This window comes from Ambystoma mexicanum, chromosome 9 (genome assembly GCF_040938575.1).
Source record: "Ambystoma mexicanum isolate Mex_15411 chromosome 9, UKY_AmexF1_1, whole genome shotgun sequence".
NCBI lineage: Eukaryota > Metazoa > Chordata > Amphibia > Caudata > Ambystomatidae > Ambystoma > Ambystoma mexicanum.
The window spans coordinates 1,424,643,309-1,424,668,229 of record NC_090931.1 but is presented as its reverse complement, the minus strand read 5'-3'; the positions used below and the strand labels follow the sequence as shown (position 1 = coordinate 1,424,668,229).

The 24,921-nt window shown below is 48.7% G+C and overlaps 1 protein-coding gene across 1 annotated transcript in view; it reads right to left on the bottom strand.

Moving 5' to 3' along the window:
• The window catches only part of ARPC2 (actin related protein 2/3 complex subunit 2), a 294,972-nt gene that overhangs the window by 47,036 nt on the left and 223,015 nt on the right, over positions 1–24,921 (bottom strand). The window contains exon 6 of the mRNA XM_069616822.1: positions 16,509–16,602. Coding sequence (XP_069472923.1) covers positions 16,509–16,602 — 94 coding nt within the window. The remainder of the gene's footprint in view (positions 1–16,508; positions 16,603–24,921) is intronic.

Sequence of the window (24,921 nt, the reverse complement as noted above, 5' to 3'; positions counted from 1 at the left end):
TCCTGGGCAAGCTCCTGGAGAAACTGGCCATCTCCCAGCTTAACCTCCATGCTGAATCAGTTGGCAGTCTTCATGACCGTCAATCTGGCTTCAGAGCTGCCAGAAGCACGGAAACTGCTCTCCTGAACATCCGCGAGGACCTGCTCTTGAACCTCGACTCCAACACTCCGTGTGTTCTCATTCTGCTCGATCTCTCTTCTGCCTTTGACACTGTCAACCATGCCATCCTGCTCAACCGTCTCCGTGATAACCTGGGTATCACTGGTCAGTCTCTGGCGTGGCTGACCTCTTTCCTCTCCAATCGACCCTCCCAGGTCCAACTCGGGTCCTTCCTCTCCGACATCTTTTTCTCCACCTGTGGTGTCCCCCAGGGATCTAATCTCTCCCCCTGGCTGTTCAACCAGTATCTGGCACTCCCTGCCCACCGCATCGCCGCTCTCTGCCCCAACTTTCAGTGCTATGCGGACGATACCCAGCTAATTTTCAGGCTACCCTCGGCCTCCTCCTCTCCCTCCCTCATCTCTGACTGTCTGTCTGCTATCCAGGAATGGTGTGCCGCCAATGACCTCTGCCTTAATGCCAGTAAGACTGAGATTCTGCTCATCGGCACACCCACTCCCTCCTTCCCTGCAGCTCTCTGGCCGGCCTCTCTTGGCCCTCATCCTGCTCCTACCTGCAAGGCAAAAAACCTCGGGGTTATCTTCGACTCCACACTCTCCTTCTCTCCTCATATATCTGACGTCTCTAAGAAGTCACACTACCAGCTGCACCTCCTCAGAGGTATTCTTCCCTTCCTCTCCTTCCCCCAGAAGCTCGCTGTCTCCCGAGCCCTGGTTCTCTCAAAGCTGGACTACTGTAACAGCCTCTATCTTAATCTGCCTGCCTCCACACTCCGCCCTCTGCAACTCATCCAGAACAGAACTGCGAGACTTGTCCTTGGCCTCAAGCCCAGGGACCGTATCTCTCCAGGACTGAAATCTCTACACTGGCTCCCAGTGGCTGCGAGGATAAAGTTCAAAACCCTCTGCATTGTCCACAATGCCTTCTGGGGCTTGGGGCCTAAATACCTTCAACTCTCTCTTCCTAAATATCTTCCTTCCCGAGCCCTTCGCTCATCCGTCTCCAACTCCCTCAGGGTCAGCCGCTTCTCGAAGCAACGAGCTGGGGGTAGATCTCTCTCAGCGGCAGGGGCCTCCCTCTGGAACAGCCTTCCTGCCCCCCTGAAACATGAGGAGAACCATCTCCGGTTCCGGAAGCACCTCAAAACCTTCCTCTTTGCTTCTGCTTTCTCTCTCCCTCTCCCCTGCGAATTCTTCGCTGAAACTGCACTGAATCTGCAACTGGGCCACTCTCACCGACCTCGGTCCTGGGCCCAGCCACTCTCCTCTTGCACTGCCTCCCTGGCAACTCCTGCACTGCGGGACTGTCTCTGTACCCCTACAGCCCCCCCTTCCCAGCACTTGTTCTGCACTTACCTTGCACTTGCCATCAGCTGGCCCTTTTATTTATTTATTCTACTTACCTTGTACTGCACTTCCCCCCCCCCTCCCCTTCCCCATGCAGCTCTCCCCTCCCCCTCCCCCTGCACTTGCGCGATCTGAATGACACCTGGCCTAGTAGGATCGTTGTCTGTCTTCCCCTTGTTCCCCCCTCCCTGCCTCGTCGCGCCTTGAAACACTTGTGTATAGGCGCGTTACAAATGCCTTATATCATATCATAACATAACACAGCAGCAGGAATTCACTGGGCAATTTCAAAAGGTCCAGGAGGATGCAGCAAGCTTCATTCACAGTTTCTTCATCGGGTCTTTCTCCCAGTGGTAGACTCTGCCTCCAGTCACAAAACCCTTGCCTTTTAAGCAGGTTTCTCCCATTCATGCACAGCCTAGGCTGTCAATCACACAGCAGGGTGGCTGTCCTGAAAGGACGGCCAGCCAATCGGGATTGGTTGCATTCAGGCATTCAGAGACAAAGGACAGGAGAGTTTCGGGAACCTCCCTGACATCCTGCCCTGCCAGACACAATGGAGCCAGAGGCGGGCTTCAGGGCTGAAGCCTACCAAAGGCAAGAAAATCAAAGGGCTCAAATCTGCCTCGACGCACAGAAAGACCTTACAAACAGAAAATGGCAAAAAAGACAAGCCATTTTGACAAAATGGTCACTCAAGGGTGCTGTACTGAAGCGGAGGGTTCAGCCTATAGTAGAAAAAGCACAATGGTAGGAAAAATTAAACTGCTGCCAGCTGCCATTTAAAGTAGGGGATGGGGGTAACATAAAAATGTCACATGAGAAGGTAGGATAAGGGGCTACTAGGTAACTCCACATAAGATGGCGTGTGCTGGACCTACTAAGAGAAAAAGGTAAGTAAAGTCAATTTCACCCAAGAAAAGGTTTTTAAATCTTACGAGAAATCTAAATGATTTCTCTGCGACAATGCACTGAAGGTGCTGTGTGTCACCATACAAAATGTAGATGCCTATGGAGTTTGTCAGACCCCAAAAACAGTAAAGACACAATCCAAATCAGGTCAAAACACATTAGGGAGTGCGAAAAATGTCTTATTCACTCCAGGGTTAAAATTTTAAAAAAGTACTAAAGTCCAGCAAAAGAGCTGGGGTCTCTAAGGTTGAAGGGAATTCGCACAGAAGGAACAAGTTACTTACCTGTAACTGCTGTTCTCCAGCATGGGTCTGCCATGGATTCACATGCTCATGAATATTCCCCGTCAGGCTGGGAATCTTCGGTAAAGAAAAAAATCTGTTTCACTTCTGAACTGTTTTTCTCCTAACAACCAATCACTGGTCTCTGGGTCATACTGCCCCCAGCCAATGACTGCCCTCTACCTAAGCCCCTCCTCTGGCAGCCATCTTCAAATTTGGTAGCACGTAAAGTGGCAGTAGGACCAAGAGAAGAGCCGCAGAGGCGTAGGTGGGAGGGTTCGCATGTGAATCCATGCCAGACCCATGCTGGAGAACAACAGTTACAGGTAAGTAACTTGTTCCTGGTCTGGCATGGATTCACATGCTCATGAATAAAGAATATATAGCAGTACACACATGCACAACCCATGGGAGGTGGCAAGGCTCAACATTAAGCATCTCAACATTAGGCATCTCTTACCTCCTCACCAGGCTCACCTTCAGGCGAACAGGTTACGCAGCACTGCTTGGCCGTCTCTGGACTCCTCCCTGGAATCCCTGTCGACTCAGTAGAATCTCGTGATGGTGTGTGTCGACCTTCACGTAGCAGCCCTGCAGATGTCCAGCAGGGGCACACCAGACAGGAACGCTGTAGTAGCAACAATCGCTCTGGTGGAATGGGCTCTCGGACGGCCAGGCAATGGTCGGTTTGCCAACCGGTGACAATGGGTGATGCAGCCGGAGAGCCACCTGGAAATGGAAGCCTTGGAGAGGGCCTTCCCGTGGTTCACAGGGCCAAAGTTAACAAAAAGTTGCGACGTCATCAGAAAACTCTTTGTGCGGTCCACAGAGCTCTAGCGACATCCAGCGAGTGCAAAGTCCTCTCAGCCGGCGACGAAGCCGTCGGGAAGAATACAGATAACACCAAAGGCTTGTTTAGATGAAAGTCCGATGGCACCATGGGCATGAAGGAGGGGTGCGTCCGTAGCACTACCCTCGTCTCGTGGAATGTCAAGTATGGTGGTTTACAAGAGAGGGCCTGGATCTCTCCCACTCGTCGTGTGGAGGTGATGGCTACAAGAAACACTTTTCCACGACAAAAAAATTCAGCAGCGCTGAATGCATAGGCTTGAAAGGTGGACCCATGACCCTAGTCAGTACCACATTGAGCTCCCATGCCGGGGCCGGAGCCTTCACCGGCGGGAACGAGCGAAATAGTCCTTTCACGAACTCCTTGACCAAGCGATGAGACCATAATGATGATCGTCCAGGAGATCTGTTGTAGCGGGATATAGCTGCCAGATGGACCTTGATGGAAGCATGGGCCAGTTCTGCCTTGGCCACCGACAACTAATACGGAAGCACCTGCGGAGCAGTGACTCGTAGAGGGTCGATCTGAGTACGGCACCAAACGGCGAACCACTTCCACTTGTGCCTGTAGCATTTGAGAGCAGATGAAGCTCTGGTCTTGGCGAGCACCTCTTTACAATCTGCTGGGAGATTGTAGCCCCCAAGCTCTAGTGCTGCAGGAGCCAGGCCTTCAGGTTCAGCGATTCTGGGTCATGTTGCAGAATCATGCCTCCTTCCCTGGCGAGAAGATATGCGTCTGCTGGAAGCTTGACTGGAGGGGACGCTGACAAGTCCAGAAGGTCCGGGTACCATATCTGTCTCGGCCACGCCAGTGCGATGAGGATCACCCTGCACCGGGACTGTCTGAGGGGCTTTGAAGAATCTGAAAACGGGTCCCCGTTAATCGGAAGGTAAATCGGTGGAGCTTGAGGCTCGATTGACCGAAAAAATAGAATAAAACTCTGGGGAAAAAAAAAAAAAAAAAAAAAGAAATCGCTAAAATGCTGAAAAAGCTTGACCTATAGCACGAGGAATCCGAACACTTTAACGTGCAGTAAAAATCTGAAGATGCTGCCAGAAGAAGGGCTTAGGTAGAGGGCAGTCATTGGCTGGGGGCAGTGTGACCCAGAGACCAGTGATTGGTTGTTAGAAGAAAGACAGTTCAAAAGTGAAACAAACATTTTTTCTTTACCGAGGATTCCCAGCCTGACAGGAATATTCATGAGCATAGGAATCCATGCCAGACCCCATGCTGGAGAAATGAGAATTCTCCCTAACAAGTGTTCATTTATAACACGCTTAATACCAGGAGTGGTTTCTAAGCGCGGGATCATGATTCAAATGTGTTATGCTGCGTTGTCTTGCTTCCATGACAAACGTGTTGCCCCTGAGCTATCCTTCCTCCCCTAGACAGTCTCAAGCCTATCTGTATTTTGCGCTGTCCCTCAAAGAATGCCGACCTTCCGGGCCTGCAAACTCCCAATACCTTGGGACCTGTGCCATTTTGCGGTGATCGTCGTGTGAAGTGCGGTTTTGGCAGAAACCTTGTGGGCATCCTTCTGGGCATGCAGTGACTGCTTCCCATTCCCAGACGCCCCTTCAGCCGAGTCGAGAACCGAAGAGAAGTTTGCCGGACAACAACTGTCGCTATTCTGAAGCCTCTGAAGGCTCCAAAGACCCAGTGCCGTGAAGATATTCTGCTTGGCATCCCACTGTAAGAGTGCTAACATCTGATCCCTCCCACGTTCCTTCTTCAGGCGCCAATGCCAAGAAACCCAAACAGGGGTCTGCCGTCACCTTACCATGGGCATCGTCCAGTGGTATCTTGCTCTTCATTAAAAAGGTACTGTCCCACTCCTAAGTACTAAACTGGGGTTTGCTGCATTTTTCTTTTGCTCCTGGGGGCTGCATTTAATTAAACGTTGCACCCCTCCAGGGCCTACCTTGATCTACATTGCGGTGGACAACCCACTGTGCTCTACCTTACCATGGGACACTTGTCCTTGAGGCAAGCCGGCTAGGGAAACTATACATGTCCCTGCCGAAGCAAACCTGACTTACCAACCTGCAAACTTGAAGTCTTTCTGTTGAACTCGGCTCCTTTGATCCCTGAACTCTGCTTTCTGGCCTCTTCTTCCTCAGCCCTTGGTCAATAGTGCCCAGAGTCCACTCTGACTTCGTGAGACTCATCTAAGAGAGGGTTGGACTTTCTCAGATAGGTTAAGTTAAAGTTATAAAAAGATCAAAGTTTCTGTAAGTTTGCATATAGGTTTCAGGAGGTTTGATTATGTAATCTGCTACCTTTATTGCTATTCCACAGTATATAGCTGTGAATATTCTAACTGCTCTAATATATTATTTTGGGATAGTACTTCCCTTACTTGAATGCTACAAGCCTTAGTGTATATAAAGAACTTATTTTTTTATGTAAATCCTAGTGTGTATGAGTTTCCTTGAACCAAGTGTATGCTCGGTGCACTGTGCCTCACTACAGCCCTCCTCCTTCCCAGACTAAGCTTGTGTGGGATATATTAACCCATACAAATGAGCCCCACTGCCTCAATTTACAAATGGTGAAAGAAACAGCCAGAAAATGGATGCACTAACCACTGTGCGCGAAAAAATCTGCAAAACTGCGCATGGGTCACACTCACCAAAGGCTGCACACCCCGCCACACAGTCAAAGTGGGGGGTGACAACCGAATTCTCACTGCAGGTGAATGCCAGTGGGTGTTAGTTAACATGAAGCAAGGCCACAGAATTGGGCTAAAAACCGAAAATGCCTATTAAAATGTAGCTTTTGCAACCTTCACACTGCTGTTTTGGCGCTAGATCCATTCATTTTCCTGGGAACCATTGAAATTAAAAGTGTACTGAAATCAGAGATCCTCCAGGTGGCTCAGAGAAACCGGACCTCACTGACTGACAGCAGCTAAGAAATGTATTTTATGAAAAACCAGTCCAGCAACAGTTTGTTTTCCGTTATAGCCAGATCGCAAAACAAAGCCCAGCACTCAAGGACAGAAATAATGCGGAATTAAAAGTATGTGCTGCATAAGAAACGTGGATTTAAAAGACTCAGTTTAAATGTGCTTTTTCAGGGAAGAAGTGCAAACATCTGACTGTTTGAAAGCATGTTTTTGTGAAGAGCCTAATTCTTTAAATATCAAAATCTACCTATAAACTGTTAAAGTCAAAACCCAGTTTGGAATTAAACAATTAATTTTGACTTCATAGCGCCCAACCTGGGAAAGATGACACTTCATGTTAACACCTTGCTGCTACAGGAAGGCTTAATTGATGCTGGAGGTTCTCGCATATTGACAACATTGAACCGATTAGACATTCGTCTCTGGCCCAGCCAAGGACAATGGCAGGCTGCCTACTGATCCCTACAGGGGAGGGGCCGGGAGCTTCCCTCTCAAGGAAGAGGACACCCCACCCTGATCAAAGGAATGTGACAGCTGTTGCCTATTGAAAGGAGAGAAAAAAAAACTGCTATAAGATATCTGTTTAAATGCCTATTTGTGATTAAGTTTTGAAACTCTAACTTTGCCACAAGAAGGAGGACAAATCTATAAATTGGTAGTTGTGAATCTGAACCCTGTACTGCATAACGAACCAAAGATACACGGAAACACCGATTGCGCCAAAACTATTAATGCTGTAAGTCTAATATTGTATACCCATGCTCTAGTGATGATTGCCCAGATCTGTACAGAATTAGGAATTGTTAGGCCAAACCGTTATGATTAAAATTGACAAGATTCCACAGAATGACAAAGACAGCTCTCAGTGAGATGGGAATTGAATGTAAAGATAACCCATACAATATGTAATGCGTGTCTGATTTTAGTAGAGGGCATAATTATAAAAATGTGTATTTGTGGAAAAGTTAAGTTGTGGTTCAAATCGCATCATAAAAAATGACAGCTCTTTCTGGCTTCTAACCAGAACAAGGCAAGTGTCTCTGACCTGCCACAGCCGAGTGGGTGTGGAGTGCAATTCTGCCCCTACCATAAACTTTGTGATGTCACTTGGCATGATAAATATAGGAACTTCACCACACACACTGATTCCTGACTACATCCTGATTTCCGCGCAGCGTTTTATTCCCGACTTCTTCATCCTGTCCAGAACTTTTCATCTTGTCCTGATCCAGAATACTTGGCAAAACCAAGGTCCAGCATTTGCTGAACGTTTCTTCAGCTAGGCCAAATTATTGAACCATCCCAAACTTGAGGAAAGAATAATTCTGATCCAGTCTGGCTTGCTACCTTTCATGCTTGCCTACTGAACTCGCCAACCTGCTAATCTACTGTGTCCAGACCGCTAGACCCTTGTCATCACGGGTCGGGTAGACCCGCCCCGTGATGACCAGAACCCTGACGGTCCAATCTTAATGTAAAGTGGACTGTAAAGATCAACAGGAATCATAGTAACCCATAGTATATTGCCTTGTCCTCTCCCAATCTCAACCCATCCTCTCTTTAACTTAAAACTTGTAATAGTGTCACACCAGTCTGAAACCTTGCTTTGATTTCTTGTGCTAGTGATAATTTCGTGAAAATCCTTTAGCCTTGTAAAATCCTAAACCCTTAAAATTATCCCACGGGTAATCCAACTGAGTCCTCCAAGGCGGACACGGAGGTGCTGGGGTTGGTTTCTGCAGACCACCCTGGGGCTTACTGTGTTTCAAACTGGTAACCAGCCTGGATACCCTAGTTTAGAGCATAATTGTCATTGTAAGAACTGATTTCTGTTTTCATTTTCCTGTCTTTATTTTCAAAAACAACTCTCATTCAAACTCGTACAACTTCTTCAATTTTATAGATAGAAACTTAATTTCATCTCACTGCGGAACAGTATATTTGACCCGTTTTTATTAAAAATCTCATACCGAAAATTAGGAGCGAATTCGCTTTTTGCAAAAGCTTTACATGTGTAAATTCCCATTCAAAGGGTTTCTTAAACTTCCATTCTGATTTAAAGTGTGTGTTGCTCATCTTGTAGCTCATGTTGGTTAGAATCTGTTGTGTGTTGCTCTCAAAAGAATTTCTATCAATTAAGGATATTTTTGCACACTGTTCATTGTTTCACAAAGCCATTTTTAACTGTCAGTTTAAAAGGAACAAGTTACTTACCTGTAACTGTTGTTCTCCAGCATGGGTCTGGCATGGATCCACATGCTCATGAATATTCCCCGTCGTCAGGCTGGGAATCCTTGGTAAACTAAAAATCAGTATCAGTTTCGTTTCTGATCTGTCTTTCTTAGTAGTAACCAATCACTGGTCTCTGGGTCATACTGCCCCCAGCCAATGACTGCCCTCTCCCTAAGCCCCGCCCCTGGCAGCCATCCTCAGATTTGGTAGCACGTAAAGTGGCAGTATGACCAAGTGAAGAGCCGCAGAGGGGTAGGAGGGAGGGTTTGCATGTGAATCCATGCCAGACCCATGCTGGAGAACAACAGTTACAGGTAAGTAACTTGTTCCTTCTCCAGCATGGGGTCTGGCATGGATTCACATGCTCATGAATATAAGAATACATAGCAGTATACACATGCACAACCACGGGAGGTGGCAAGGCTCAACATTAAGCATTATATAAACTCAACATTAAGCAACTCTTACCTCCTCACCAGGCCCACCTTCAGGCAAACAGGTTGCGCAGCACTGCTTGGCCGACCCTGGACTCCTCCCTGGAATCCCGGTCGATGCAGTAGATTTTCGTGAAGGTGTGCGTCGACCTCCACGTAGCAGCCCAGCAGGGATACAACGGACAAGAACGCTGTGGTAGCAGCGATCGCTCTGGTCGAATGGGCTCTCAGACGGGCGGGCAACGGTCGGTTTGCCAACCGGTGACAGTGCATGATGCAGCCGGAGAGCCATCTGGAAATTGAAGCCTTCGAGAGCGCCTTCCCTTGGTTCACAGGTCCAAAGTTCACAAACAGCTGTGATGTCTTCCGAAAACTCTTCTTTCGGTCCACGTGGAACTTCAGCGCTCTAGCTACATCCAGCGAGTGCAAAGTCCTCTCGGCCTGCGACGAAGGTGACGGGAAGAAAACTGGTAACACCAAGGGCTCGTTGAGATGGAAGTCCGACGGCACCTTGGGCATGAAGGAGGGTTGCGTCCTCAGCACCACCGTCTCGTGAAAAGTCAAGTATGGAGGCTTGTAGGATAGGGCGTCGTGCGGAGGTGATGGCCACAAGGAACGCCGTCTTCCACGACAGGAACTTAAACAGAGCCGAATGCAAAGGCTCGAATGGCGGGCCCATGAGCCTGGTCAGCATCACTTTGAGCTCCCATGGCGGGGCTGGAGCCTTCACCGGCAGGAACGATCGGAACAGTCCTTTCATAAATTCCTTCGCCAGGTGATGCGACCACAGGGATGACCGTCCTGCAGTTCTGGTGTATCGGGAAATCGCTGCCAGATGTATCTTGATGGAAGCATGAGCTAGTCCAGCTTTGGCCAGCGACAGTAAGTACGGTAGCACTTGAGGGGCCGTAATACATAGAGGGTTAATCTTCTGTGCACGGCACCAGACAGAGAACTTCTTCCACTTGTGTCCGTAGCACTTGAGAGTTGAGGACGCCCTGGCCTTTGCAAGAACCTCTCTGCAGTCCGCCGGGATATCGTACCCTCCAAACTCTAGTGCTGCAGGAGCCATGCCTGCAAGTTCAGCGACTCTGGGTCGTGATGAAGAATGGCGCCTTCTTCTCTGGACAGAAGATCTGCATCCGTCGACAGTTTGACTGGTGGGGACGCTGACAAGTCCAGAAGGTCCGGGAACCAGGTCTGCCTCGGCCACGCTGGTGCGACAAGGATCATCCTGCACTGGGACCTCTTCAGCTGGTTGACGAGTCGCAGCAGCAACGGCAATTGAGGGAACGCATACAGGAACAGGCCGTCCCAAGGGAGCGAGAAAGCATTGCACATGCTCCTCGGCTGGGGAAACCTGCTGGCGAACCTCTGGCACTTGAGTTTGTCGCCATCGTGAACAGGTCGATCTGGGGTTTGACCCATCGTTGAAAGAGTCGATCCACTTGATCCTGACGCAGTTCCCACTCATGGCACGAGCGAGTCGGCGATTGTGTCGTTTGTCCCTGCCAGATGAAAGAGTACCAGAAACATCCACTGGGCAACGGCCCAGTGCCACAGATCCTGGGCTTCCTTGGACAGGGCTGGGGATCTTGTTCCTCCCTGCTTCCGGATGTAGAACATCGTGGTGGTGTTGTTGGTGAAGATCCTCACCACCTTGCCCTTGAGGGACGGGAGAAACGACCTGAGGGCCCAGAACACTGCTCAGAGCTCCAGTATATTGATGTGACGCGTCCTCTCCTCCGGAAGCCAGAGGCCTCTTGCGTGAAGATCTCCAGTGTGTGCTCCCCACCCCTCCAGAGAGGCATCCGTCGTCACCTGGTGTGCTGGGGTTTGAAAGTCAGTGCCCGCCGCGAAATGCGTGTGGGTGCCCCACCACCGAATTGCTTGGCGGAATACCTCGTTGAGCGAGATCTTGTCGTCGAAGCTGCCCGTCGCTTGCATCCAACGGGCGTCGAGGAACTCCAGTAGAGGGCGCATCCGAAGCCTGCACAGGCACACCAGGTAGATGCATGAGGACATCATCCTGAGGAGGGACTTGATGGACCTCACCCTGGCCAAGTCCGTGGCCAGCAGACGCTGCACCTTCGTCCTTTCCTCCGACGGCAAGGCCAATCGCACCACAGTATCGAGCCTGGCTCCCAGAAACAGTGTGCCCTGCGACAGAGCCAGGTGGGATTTGGGGGAAGTTGATGGTGAATCCCAGGTCCGTGAGCAGCTGGACGGTCTTCGCTGTGTGTTCGACGGCGAGTTCCCTTGTTCTTGCTCGGATGAGCCAATCGTCAAGGTAGGGGTAGACGTGGATCCCCTGCAGGCGCAGCCGCGCCACCACCGGCGCTAGGCACTTGGTGAATACCCTGGGCGCCGACTTCAATCCAAATGGGAGGGCCTTGAACTGGTAGTGCCGTCCTGGACCACGAACCTGAGAAACTTTCGGTGTCCTTTTAGTATGAGGATGTCAAAGTATGCATCCTCCAAATCCAATGACGATAGGAAGGCGCCTTCCTCCAGCTGGCCCAGCACGTGCTGGAGGGTGACCATCCGGAACTTCTGTGCCTTGATGCATCTGTTTAGTCCACGCCGGTCTAGGATGGGACGCCATCCTCCTGTCTTCTTTCTGACGAGGAAGTATCTTGAGTATACTCCGGAGCCTCTTTGGGACGAGCTTGATGGGTCCTTTCTTGAGCATCACCCTTACCTCTAACAGCAGTTCCTGGCCACGGGAGGAATTGGGGGGCACTTCTTGAGAAATTCCAGAGTGTGCCCGTGGGCCAGGGCATCCAGCACCCAACGATCGGTGGAGATGGACTCCCACACGCTGACCAACTTCATCAGCCGGCCTCCCACCGGGGTGCTTCGGTGGGGGCCCGATGCAAGGGCCGGTTCAGTCTTGCTTGGAAGCGGCCTTGCCGCCTTGGCCTCCCTAGCGACGACGGCGAGATCCGCCAGACTTGCCTCAACCCCTGTAAGCTTCTTGCAACGAGGAGCGGGCCGCCTGACGGTACGTTGAGGAGCCGCCGCCGAATCCTTTGGAGGCACCTTGCTTGTCTCCGGAGTTCCGAAAGGGCAGCCATTGTTGCTGCAGAACTCCCAAGGCCCGAGCCGTCTCTGTGTCGGTCTTGATGGCCTGCAGTGACTCATTCACCGTCTTTCCAAACAGATTGTTCCAGTCGAAGGACATGTCCAAACCCTTGGCTTGCACGTCTTGGCAGAAATGCGTCGCTTTGAGCCACCCCTGCCGTCTAAGGCAAACGCGGTTGCCCAACTGGCGGAAACCAGTGTCGGCAATGTCCGTGGCTACCGTTATGGCGTGGTCCGATGCCACCTTCCCTTCCTGTAGGATCGCCAGGGCCTCCGCCCTCTTGTCGTCCGGTAGCAAGTCCAACAGGGGGGCGATCTTGTACCACAATTCCCTGTCGTAGCCAGCCACAATCGCTAGGGCGTTGGCCGCCTTGATCTTCGTCGCCGCCGCCGAGATGACTCGTCGCCCCATGGCGAACGAGTTTCTTTCCCTCGCCGTCCGGTGGGGAAGTTGAAGATGAAGCCGATGCCCCCCCAGCTTTCTTCTTGGCCGCTGCTGTGACAACCGAATCCGGGGGTCGGCTGTGCCCTCAGGCACAAGGGGGCGGCGTAGGGGACCCGGTACTTCTCGTACCGGTACCTCTTGGCAGGCGTCGTGGACGGGTTCTTCAGAAGCGCAAGTCCCTCGTCCCAGATAGTCATCTAACAGCGGCACTGCGAGGACCGTCTTCCTCTTGACCTCGCGCCGTTGGTAGAGGAAGCCTTCCTTCTTCTTTTCCCCGGGGCAGAGCTGGAAAAGCTTGGATGCCCTGGCAATCATGGTGTGGAAAGAGCCAATTTCGTCGGGCGGGGATGCCCGAGGAATCGGCAACGGGAGGTCAGTCCCGTCGTCACCCTCCCCGTCGTGGCCGTATCTGTTCCCGTGTCATCCCTCGGGACCGGGGAAGGAGACAAAGGCTGTGAGGGCTGAAAGGGAGGGGCTGGATGAATCTTCCTTCTCCGGTTTGGAGGGCTCCCCGATGGACCCGGTTCAGTTGGGTTGTCCGTCGGGGGTAGGGGCAATCTCGTCCTCATCTCTGTGCATAAGGCTTGGATTGCCGTCAAAATGGCCACCGAGTTGTGGCTCGGGCTGCGACGGTTGCTCCTCCTCCACAGTAGCCTCGTCGCCACCCTCGCTCTTGTTGTCCCCCTCGCCGGGATCCCTCCGTGGGACCGGGCCTCTTCCAAATTCTTGTCGAGCCCCTCTTCGACCAGCTCCGTAACGGGCACCGCCCCCCCCCTCTTTTCCCACTGGGGTCTTCACAGGTGTCTTATCGACTGGCTTAAAAGGGGATTCCCTCTGGGAAACTCTGGGCCCCCGAGGTCGCCTCCACTGGGGTAGCCTCCACAGGCTTTGCCAGGGCTGCAGCGACTCCCTCAATAGAGGCCTTGGCCGGTTGAATCAAGGCCTTCACCATCTTGGGCGCGTTTGAGGCCTTCACCTTAGGGGGAGGGTCACCACCTCGCTCCCCTTCGGCTGGTTCCTTCGAGATCGACCGGGGCCTCTCCAGCTTAGCCGGGTTCTCTGATTTTCTCTTCCCCGAGCCAGAGCGTTGGCTCGTGGTTGATGGCGTCCGTGAAGATGCGCCCTGCCTGGCAGCCGAGGAGCCCGACCGTTCGGCGCTCCCGGTGCCTGCGGACTTGCAGTGCTTGGCCTTCTGTTGGGCCCCCTGTCGCCAGGGCGCCCTCACAGGATTTAGAAGACCGCTCAGACTTCTTCTCACCTGCTGGGCTCTTGCCTTCCAGCCAGTTGGCGAGACGGGTCCGACGATACCTCATAGTCCGATCCGACATATTCATGCAAAACGCACAGTCCTTCTCCACGTGCATTTTGTCCTTGTGAAAACAGTAGAGGCACCTCGAGTGCTTGTCCTCCTTGAACACATTCTGTAATCCACATCCAGGACAGTTCCTAAACAGCTTGGATCCGGGTGTCGAGCTTCCTTTCTCCTGGGCCATGCCCGCGGCGTAGGCCTCAGAAACTTCTGGAATCCTCCAAGAAGCGTAACTCGATGAAAACCTCACCCTTGAGAGGCGTAGAAAATTCCGAAACGGGTCCCCGTTGATCGGAAGTAGAAACGGTGGAGCTTGAGGCTCGATTGACCGAAAAAATGAGATGAAACTCTTTGAAAAATCGCAAAACGCAGTAAAAGCTCGAGAGCTTTGCACGAGGACTCCCAATACTTGAACGTGCGGTAAAAATTTGAGGATGGCTGCCAGGGGCGGGGCTTAGGGAGAGGGCAGTCATTGGCTGGGGGCAGTATGACCCAGAGAGCAGTGATTGGTTACTACTAAGAAAGACCGATCAGAAACAAAACGGATAGCGATTTTTTTTCTTTACTGAGGATTCCCAGCCTGACGGGTAATATTCATTAGCATGTGAATCCATGCCAGACCCCATGCTGGAGAAAGTGTCAATTTCCAAAACTGCTTTTCTCTCTTGTTTGGGGAGGGAATATTATATTCAAACACTGTACTCTGTTCTTATTCCTGAATGCCTGCTGATTACTTACATCTGTGTAGAATTGCTCAATTGTGAATTAAGAACTTTGCGGGGGGAAATCTTAACCTAAGCGCTATCTGTTCACAAACCAAAAGTGTCTTTTCCCTATGTGTTATCTTCTGTGATGCTTAAAAGTGAATTCAATTGCCTTACTTATTTTCTGATTGTATTGTCACCACATGGGGAGACACACACACACACACACAAATAAATGTGTTTAATTTGAATTTTAAATAAATATGTACCTTTATCGACGAGCACGATTCATGGTCCACTGTGACCTGGGGGGTATTTTGAGACGGGTGTGATATGAGTGGTATATCACTCAGAATATTGAACCTATAGACACATAAATAAGTATTTCATTTGTGCATTACAGGCTAGGCGAGACCCGGGTGTGTGCCTGATTGAATTAATTAACGCCTGGCTGATCAGGCATTGCTACCAAACCCTTGGGTAGATCAGGCTAAACATAAGGGATGTAACCCTGTTCATCCAAGATGGGCTTTCTAAAGTTTTGTGACAGACAGGACTTAGGCAAACCCCTCCAAACATTCGATAGCTTCATATGACTTAGGCTTAAGCACCTGTTCCAATCCTCATAGTTAGTGACCAGCTCCCCTTTCTTTTTTGAGATATAATGCTGCTGCCTCAGTTCTGTTGGGTCAGTTTTCTCTCTGTACCCTGTGAATTACCTTTCCCTGTGTTGCCAGGGCTTTATTTACAAACACTCCGTTTTAGGACCAGGTCAGGTGTCCAGTAGTTTTTTCCCCATGAGTACTTTTCTGTATTCTTAGCGTCTCTCTGCTTCGTTTATTCTTGTCTATTCTCATGTAAGTTCAGGTTCACTGGGGTGCATATTTGTGCAGATTTAGAGGTTCTGTATAGATTCTCACACAGACAACACTTTAGCTCTTTTCCCTTAAAGAGGTTGTGTAACGAAGAGCACTGCCATGTTTTGATGTACTTAAAAAGCTGCCAAGCCGGTGACACTCACAGAGCAAATAGCCCATCGCTTACGCGATGGTGGTTTATGCTCTTACTCCAATTAATTTCTTACTTTAAGCTTTTTATTTGCACCTTCCTAGGCTATCTGCTCCAGCTTTACTCCAGCTCTGGCACTTTGCTCTGGCATTAATGCTGCAATATTGTCCATTATCTCGTCTGCAGGCCAAATCCTCTGCCAGGCTTATACCACAGTCCAGCTCTTACCTTAAACCACCCTGCAGCTATTCGGTCCCCAAATCTGGTTCAGACTTTGCATATTCGCAAATATGGTAAACTCCCTCCTCAAAAATGCCATTGGGCCTGCATAGTTTAAAATCAGCTTGATAGCCATGCCGTAAGAAGGGGTCTAAACATTCCTGTGAAGGGACACCAAGAGTACGGCAGAGAGGAAATGGAACCAAAGGGTCAAGTTCATAGTACACTTCAGGATCAGGTGTGCTACAAAATTTATAATTACATTCCCCATCATAAAGTATGACAGCACAAATCCAGAGGACCCTTCCAATAATTGAGGGATGGAGAGACCTTTCACTGGTAGAGCTAGACTGAGAAATTCTTCAGAAGCCATCTAGATTTGAGAAATGTGCAGACCATAGGGAAATGCCATTGTCATGAGTAGTCAATACCTTAAAAGATTCTTGCTTGTTTTCAAGCAAACAACCTCCATCCCCACCACCTCGAAGCTCAAGGGCAGCTAGGACACATCAGAAATAGCACTGGATTATCATGTGTGTCTCCATTTCAAACTAAGCCCTCAGTGGTGGTCTGTAATGCAGCATACTGTTGCTATTCAATACTCATGCATTTCTCAACAGGATGGTGTCATCACAGGGTATATGAGCTTTCCATACCTGCATAAAGACCTTTCCAATCACCACATCGTCATCGTCTTTAAACACTGTGCTGAAAACTACAGTGACTCTATCCTTTTTCGACTCCACGTACCTATAAAAGAAAAGTAGAATATTAACCTTTTAACAAGGTTTCATATAGGCCTTGTTAGAGTCTTATCCTACCCAACTCACAGGTTAGCACTAGGTACACCACCCCCTGCCCACTAAACATTGTCTCACATAGCGCCATCTCAATGCTAGACATGCAAACACATAATCCAATGGGAAACCCTTTGGCATCAAAGATCAAAAAACAAATCGGACACCACATTTTATTCTAGCCGAAAAGACAAACTCAACCTAGACACAAATCAAAGGTAAAAGGAACCACAGCAACCAACACACAATTGTGTCCCATAGTGGACCATTGAACATCGACTTCCGACCACAGATCTGTACTTAATAATCTAACACTCCTGGGCTGCAGGCCCATCAACGCAGACCATCAAACTCAATACATGCTCCGCATATCTAAGACTCAGTCTGCAAAAACAAGAGCCATGCTGAAATCCATACACACAGGGGTGGGTGGCCATCCCAATGGCAGATCTGCACCATATAAATACAAATAAAATATCTCTGATGAATAGGCATGCTGCCTCTAGGGTATTTGTACCCCCAAGATATTTAAATGTCCATTTCATGTCTCTCCTCCTCGAGACTGCATACACTTAGGTTTTTGCATATCTTTCTATATTGTATTTAAAAAGCAGAACTTTCAACATCTTTGCAGTTCTCTTTTGGATCAGCTCCAATCAGTCTTTAGTGCTCTAGCAATGTGGCCTCCAGACATGGTCATTCGGAATCATATACAATGCAGAGATGTGTCCTGTTCCAATCAGTGGTATCATGTAAAACCCATCACCAGAATGACTGCAAACATCTTACCCAATAGCAGTAACCAGCCAACATTTACAGTCCACCACAGTATCGGCATGCAATTAAAGGAGCAATTCATATTAACACCAGAGTGAATGGGCCAAACTAAAAGGTCCCTGCGCCTAGAGATCTATGGCGACCCAGAGACATGTAAAATTATCTGCACTGGCCACAGCGGATAGATGTTGCATAAATGTAAAGTTTCAAGAATGAGATATAAACATGTTTATTCAGTTGAGTTTTAAAAGGATGTTTAGAATTCGTGCCAAAAACAGGTATCAACAGAATCTCCAGTCAGTGCTGGTACATGTTTCACCACAAGGAATATAGTTAAAGGCAAATGCATGTTGAGACTGGGAAGCTGTTCAGCTACCATATAATCGGTGTGTATGTGGGGAAATGAGGCGTGGGGTGACATTGTATGCCTTGCTAGCAGCTTTCCAACTTGAAATATTGACCCCGGCACAAAGTTACAAAAACGTAAATTAAGGTTAAATATGACAAAAAACAAATTGTTAGCCAACATTTGTGTTCTTCGTTTTACCATAGTAGTAATAGAAAAGATTTAAGACAATGATCAAAGTATTTGTATTGTGTTATATTTATGTTATCTAGTACAAGTTCCATTATTTAAGGTACGTTTAATGATAACCACCCAGTATCCGATCCTTTCCTATTAATTTAAAAGATCATAGCCCAAAACTGCTTCCTGTAGTAGGTTTAATACTCAAACATGAGGGGGCTGTATGACGGGTGACTGCTTGCTCAACATCCAGATAATATACACAGGTGGTCTCAAATAACTATGAGAACAACATATTTCCGCTAACTGGTAATTGCTGTTGTGACAGATTGTGCTATTCTCTATGTGCATATTGATTCACTATGCCAATCTCAAATTAATTTTTGAAAAAAGTCAATTAACTAATGGATTATTCTATATAAATGTCCAGGGTATGATCATTTTTGTTTTAAAAAAGTGCATGAATGGGATTTTGAATCTCAAATAGGGGAGACTACCAGAGCTCTGAAACATGTGTAACATCAAACGGGAATGCTCTATTTAGTTTTAGCTATTGGAGGGCACTTAAGCACCATCTACATCATAGAAATATTTCAATGGAGTAGAGAGAAGAGGAAGATTAAATATGAAGCGGGACACACCTTGGTTTTTGATCTTTATCCACTCATTTCCTTGCCCTTGGTCATGACAATCCCTTTAGCCACTCCCACCCTCTCTGCCCCTCACCGACCAAAACGCATCCTTCTGGAATCTCCGAGATAAAGCTATAAAGCAGCAGATTCATCCTGTGTGCTGTTAATGTCGACACATGTTTTTCTAAGCAGTCCGAACTGATAACTTAATTGCAGCTTAAAATGAACTACTGGTGTAATAAAAATGACTTGGCAAAGTGTATCCAGCCACTTAATTCAGAAACATAAGCATGTGTAAGCACAAAGTCATGTGAACAACAATGACTGGCCTGTCTATAGATATGAGGAATTTGCCAGTCTCTGCCATCCTGCTCCAGAATTCATTTTTCCAGTTGTTGCCATGGTCTACCAATACGGCAGTGCCTGGAAAAAGCCTATCCCATGCCAAAACAAAAGCTACAACTGTTGGTGTTGCCAATGTTTATTTATTTTAAAAAAGGAATACTCTAAAGAAAATAATTTTTCACAATATTCCGTTGAGTTTAAATATTTCACGTACAGGCGTTATATGTGTGCTTTCCTGAGCCTTTCTGCAACTGGCTGCACCAAAAAAAGTTTCAAGGTCTGTTGAATCTGAAGATCTATTTTCTTTGCTTATTTTGAATAGATCTGAACCATCAACAGGTTTAATAACGCACCATATAGGAGAAGGTCATATGGTTGAAGACACTGAAGAAGATTGGGTGAAATACCCAAGAGTTAAAACATGTCAGGTCACAAACTCAGCTTTGTTTTTTAGTTTGTGATGTGCAATATGAACGTGATAGGAGCAGGATTGAATGAAGACACTTTTTTTCCCCCTTGTTCAATACCATCTAAAGCATGCATCTTTTAATAAGGCTTGTGTAGTACAAATATGAAATGTACACATAGAAAATAAGTTGGATGTAGGATTTTCTTTTGAAACAAAAAACATTTTGGAATACAACTGTAAGCTCTTATTGTATCTGCAGTTTTACTTTTAGAAAAAACAACACTACAGAGTTGCCGACAAGCCCTCTTTTTTTTTTTTTTAGAAGAAAGTTCTATATGCGTCATGTTTAAGTCTGCAAGATCAACAGAAAGGTTGGTTGGCATTTTCAAATCTATTTCAAGTCCAGAGGCGAGTATTATGCGGTTTGTTTACTTTCAATTTCAGCAGCATAACCAGGAAATAAATACTCCCATGGTTCTGTGTTTTGCCAGAGTACTTTTTGTCGCTCTCTCCTCCAGTCAGGAAAGAGGCTTCCTCCGCTCACAGTCCATACCCCAATCACAGATGGACTATACTAAAGTTCCTTCCTGAACTGTACCTGCCCCCTTGTTACTGCTTTTCAGTCAGGTAAGTACCAACTGAGCGAGCTCGTGTATGAGAGCTGATGGGAATATTTAGTGCCTGTTTGGAGAGTTGCTTATTAAGCGTTACGTTGTAATTAAGGATGACTGGTTGATATGCACTGTGCTCATTTTCGCTATTTGTTTATAGCGGAAGCGAGCATTCGGTGCAGATGGGAACCCCTTAAGCTGGTGAAACTACTCTGCGCACACTAAAAGAACTAATGCAAGAATCACCCAAAAGGTTGCTCAACAAGGTATGACAATGCATTAATTACCGTAAAAGCATTTCTGATGGTTGTATCTCCTTAGATTCACATGCTGTGCATAGTCCGACATCCAGTGGTCACTGCGGAGTATTGCATTTTGTTTTTCGTAGTCGAAAAGGGGATGTCGACAAGGCGCGTCTGTAACACTATCCCTATAGTGACGTGCGTTGTACCCACAATCCCTCACGCGTCGAGGTCCCTCTGTTTGTATTTTTTCTGCCCTGAGGGAGCCTTCTATACGTGAGGGAGTACAGAAAAGAGAGAGAGATGTAGAAAGGTGTCTATGTTCCTTCCATCCGAGCGGGGAGGAAGGGTGGGCGCATGTGAATCTAAGCAGATACAACCATCAGAAATGCTTTTACGGTAAGTAATCCATTGTCTTCTGATGTTTGTTAATCTGCTTAGAATCACATGCTGTGCATAGACTAGCGAGCAGTACCCGGAGTTGGCGGTGGGTTATGAGAAGGAACAGTAGAGAAAAGATGTCTTAATACTGCCTGTCCCACCTGGGAGTCAGATCTAGAGTGTGCATCTAGACAGTAGTGTTTTGTAAAGGTGTGCACAGAACTCCAGGTTGCCGCTTTGCAGATGGACTCAAGGGGAACATTTGCAATGAATGCTATGGATGCCCCAGTGCCTCGAGTAGAATGTGCTCTTGGCTTGAAGGGTAGTTCTCTCTTAGCAAGAGTGTAACAGAGAGTGATGCATTGATCAATCCATCTAGATATAGTGGATTTTGAAACTGCATCTCCTTCTCTTCCTGCTGCCACCGAGACAAAGAACTGATTAGTCTTTCTCAGTGGTCTGGTTCTTTCCATGTAGAACATGACAGCTCTGCGCACATCAAGTGTATGCAGACTTTTTTCTCCCGAATTGGAAGGGTTTTGAAAGAACGTTGGTAGTTTTATTGACTGGTTTACATGGAATTTTGAGATGAATTTCGGTGCAAACCTTGGGTGTGTGCGTAGAACCACTTTATCTCTGTGAACTGTTACAAAGGGGTCTAGAGCAGAAAGAGCCTGTAGTTCACTTACTCTCCTAATGGAGGTGATAGCTATTAGGAAAGCGGTCTTAAGAGTGAGGTCCTTAAGAGTTGCCTTGTGCATGGGTTCAAAGGGTGAGCCCATGAGTCTGGTAAGTACCACATTCAGGTCCCAGCCGGGAGCTGGGTTTGCCATCGGAGGGTGTATTCTCTTTACTCCCTCCATGAAGGCTTTGATAACTGGGACTTTCCACCACGACACTTTAAGCTGGGAAGTGTTGTATGCAGAAAGTGCCGCTAGGTGGACTTTAATGGAATTGAACACTAGACCCGAGTCCAGTAAATGGGTCAGGTACAGGACAATGTGCGTGGGGGAGCAGTCAACTGGGTTGATGCTTCTTCCTCTACACCAGATGACAAATCTCTTCCATTTGCTAGAATAACAGTGACGAGTGTTAGGCTTTCTAGCCTCCCTGAGGATGTCCATGCATCTCTGCGGGAGTTGTAAGTGTCCAAATTCTATGATCTCAGGAGCCAGGCTGCTAAATTCATGGTCTGAGGGCATGGCTGCAGTGTCCTGCCCTTGTCCTGTGACAGCATGTTGTGCGGGCAGGGAAGTTTCACTGGGGGAGATATAGACATCTCCATCAAGTGAGCGAACCATGGCTGCCGGGGCCACTAGTATCATGGTAACTTGTTCCTGGTGCATCTTGTGCACAATCTTGTTGAGAAGGGGAATCGGGGGAAAGGCGTAAGCAAATTTCCCTGACCATGGAATCGATAGACCGTTCACCTTGGATTGGTTCTGGGGGTACTTGGAGGCGTAATCTTGGCATTGTGAGTTCTCCAGAGTTGCGAACAGGTCCATTTCTGGGAATCCCCATTGTGTGAAGACGTCGAAGACGAGGTCTTCGTGCAACTGCCATTCGTACTCTGAGCGCAGAGGGAAGTCTCTGCTGAGTTCGTCTGCTAGCAGATTGAGTTCCCCTGGTACATGTTGCGACAGTAGGAACATGTGTTTGAGAGCCCACTTCCAGATATTCTGGGACAGCTTGGACAGTCCTGGAGAGTGGGTGCCCCCTTGCTTGTTGAGGTAGTACATGGCTGTGGTGCTGTCCATAAAAACCATCACTGTCTTCCCTTGTAGGTGTTCCTGGAAGGCTTTTAGTGCCTTGAACATGGCCAGTAGCTCCAGTAGGTTTATGTGCTGGGATGCTACGCTCAGAGTCCACACTCCGTGAGCAGTCTGATGGGATAGGTGAGCCCCCCCCCATCCTGTGAGGGATGCGTCTGTGGTTAGAGTGGCTTCCACTGCGGGTGTGGCAAAGGGTTTCCCTCTTACCAGGTTTTCCTTTGTCCACCACTGTAGCGAGAGAACCAAGGCCTGCGAGACCACCACTAGATCGTCCCATTGTCCGCTGGCCTGACACCACTGGCTGTTGAGCCACTCTTGCATTGGGCGCTTGCGCAGGCACGCGTGAGGTACCAAATAAATACATGACGCCATCATTCCTAGCAAGCGCATCGCTTTGCGCACCGTCACCTGCGACCGGCCACATATTGGGGGATCTGAAACAGCATGTTTGGGCCCTCTCGTTGGAGGGGAAGACGAGGGCGTCCTTTGTTCGAATTAGAGCCCCTAGGAATTGCTTGGTCTGGCTGGGGTCTAAGCTGGACTTCTCGTTGATTGAGAAGCCCAGTTGGAACAAAAGGTCTACAGTCTTTTGGGTATTGGAGAAGCATGTTTCGTAAGAATCCCCTGTTATGAGCCAATCGTCGAGGTAAGGGTATACTGGGATGGACAACCTGCGCAGGTGGGCCGCTGCCACTGCCAGTACTTTCGTGAATACCCTCGGTGCAGATGCTATGCCGAAGGGTAGCACTCTGAACTGGTAGTGTTTGCCCTCCATCATGAATCTGAGGTATTTTCTGTGCGCCAGCAACATTAAAATATGAAAGTATGCATCTTTCATGTCCAGTGTTGTCATGTAATCCCCCTGTGCTAGCAGTGGGATCACTTCCTGTAAGGTTACCATATGAAACTTTTGGGGCTTGACAAACTTGTTCGCTGGGCGCAGATCTAATACAGGGCGCATGGTTAGATCCTTTTTGGGTACAAGAAGTACACTGAATAAATACCTTCCGTTATCTGAGATAGAGGCACGACCTCTATAGCCCCTTTTTCCAGTAGCTGGTCCACTTCTTGGAGAAGGAGGGCGAGGTGTTCTGGTGTCATGCGTCGTCCCCTCGGGGGTCTGTATGGCTGGTGGGTTTTTTTTCTTTGATAATCCTTTCCACGGAGTCAGTGTCTGGGGTGACCTCCCCAGTTTCGACCTCAAAATGTGCTGCTGCCTTCTTCAGCAGCGCATTAAAGGTGAGCTGATCGTCAACAGGCGAAGGGTTCCTGACTGGTGTGGTCTGAGGAGACCTGATGTCTATAATGTCTGGCTCTGTAGACCCTGATGGTGACTGCCAGGGATTTGGGTCACCCTCACCTGGGTCTTCCTCATACCCTTCCTCACTTATGTTAGTGTCCTCATGGAAGCCTTCTCCCTCTTGTTGGTTTTCATCATTAATGAACTCCTCTCCTTCCTGGAAGTGAGTGTCCTCTTCGGTGAGGTCGTAAGAGTTCATATCCTCCTGAAAGGGGTTATAGAACAACTTCGGGTATTTAGCCATTGGACTTTCTAGGAGTACCTCCATAGGTCTTTTAGGTGTCCTATTTTCTGGAATGGCCATGAATCTGTCTAACTTGTCCATACAGGACTGGAACTTCTCTAAGGTCCACGGAGGTAGGCCAGAGCGGTCTGGGAGTGAAAAAGGAGTTTCTTCTCCTTGTATTTGCCTAGATCTGTCCCATAGTGTCGAAGATAAGGTGCCTTTGCCTTCTGAGAAGTGTTCTGGCAGGCTAGGGCTTTCCGTCGATGGTGGGAGCTGTCCCAGCCTACTTTCCGGTGCCTTCGGCGTTTCTTTGGCCTTGTGCTCGGTTTTCGGCGTGTCACTTGTGGCCCGTCTCTGGCCGTCCCTAGAAGATATACGCGCGAGGCTTTCGGCGATCATTCTCTCTGTCGAGGGATTGCTCGCCGTCGCGCTAGGTACCATCGATTCTTTACTGGCAACGTGCGCACTCTTACGAGGTGCGTCGCCGCCTGAGGGTTTGGGGTTAGCGCCCTTATTTCCAGAGTGCCCGGACGCCTGTCGCGGAAGCGGTGGCGGGGAGGGCTGGCGACCCATACGGTCGGCGGAAGACGCCGGTGGGCCCGGCGCCTCCGTTGGTGCTATGGCTGCCTTCGTCTTCGACGAATACGTGCCGTGGGGTATGTGTTTATGAGATTTCTTGTGTGCGTCCTTGTCCCTCGAGAGGTCTACAACCTCCGTTACGGGGGCCGTGTAATCACTGTCCTCGTCACATTCGGCGGCAGCGGGCGAGGAATCTGACCTAGACATGGCGTAGGCCGCCCACCTTTTGACCCTGCGGTCCTTTATCGTTTTGGGCTTAAGTAACTTACAGGCCGCACAGCCGTCCTCCTTGTGATCGAGGGGCAAGCAACGGTTGCACCGTTTGTGCTTGTCCTTCCAGGTATATTTGCCTTTGCAAAGTGGGCAAAACCTAAAGGGCGTCCTCTCCATAGCTGAGGGCAAGAAGTGTGATTACGACCTCGAAAGAGAAAGGCATTCTCGGAGTGAAAAGAAAAGATCACACAACCCCACT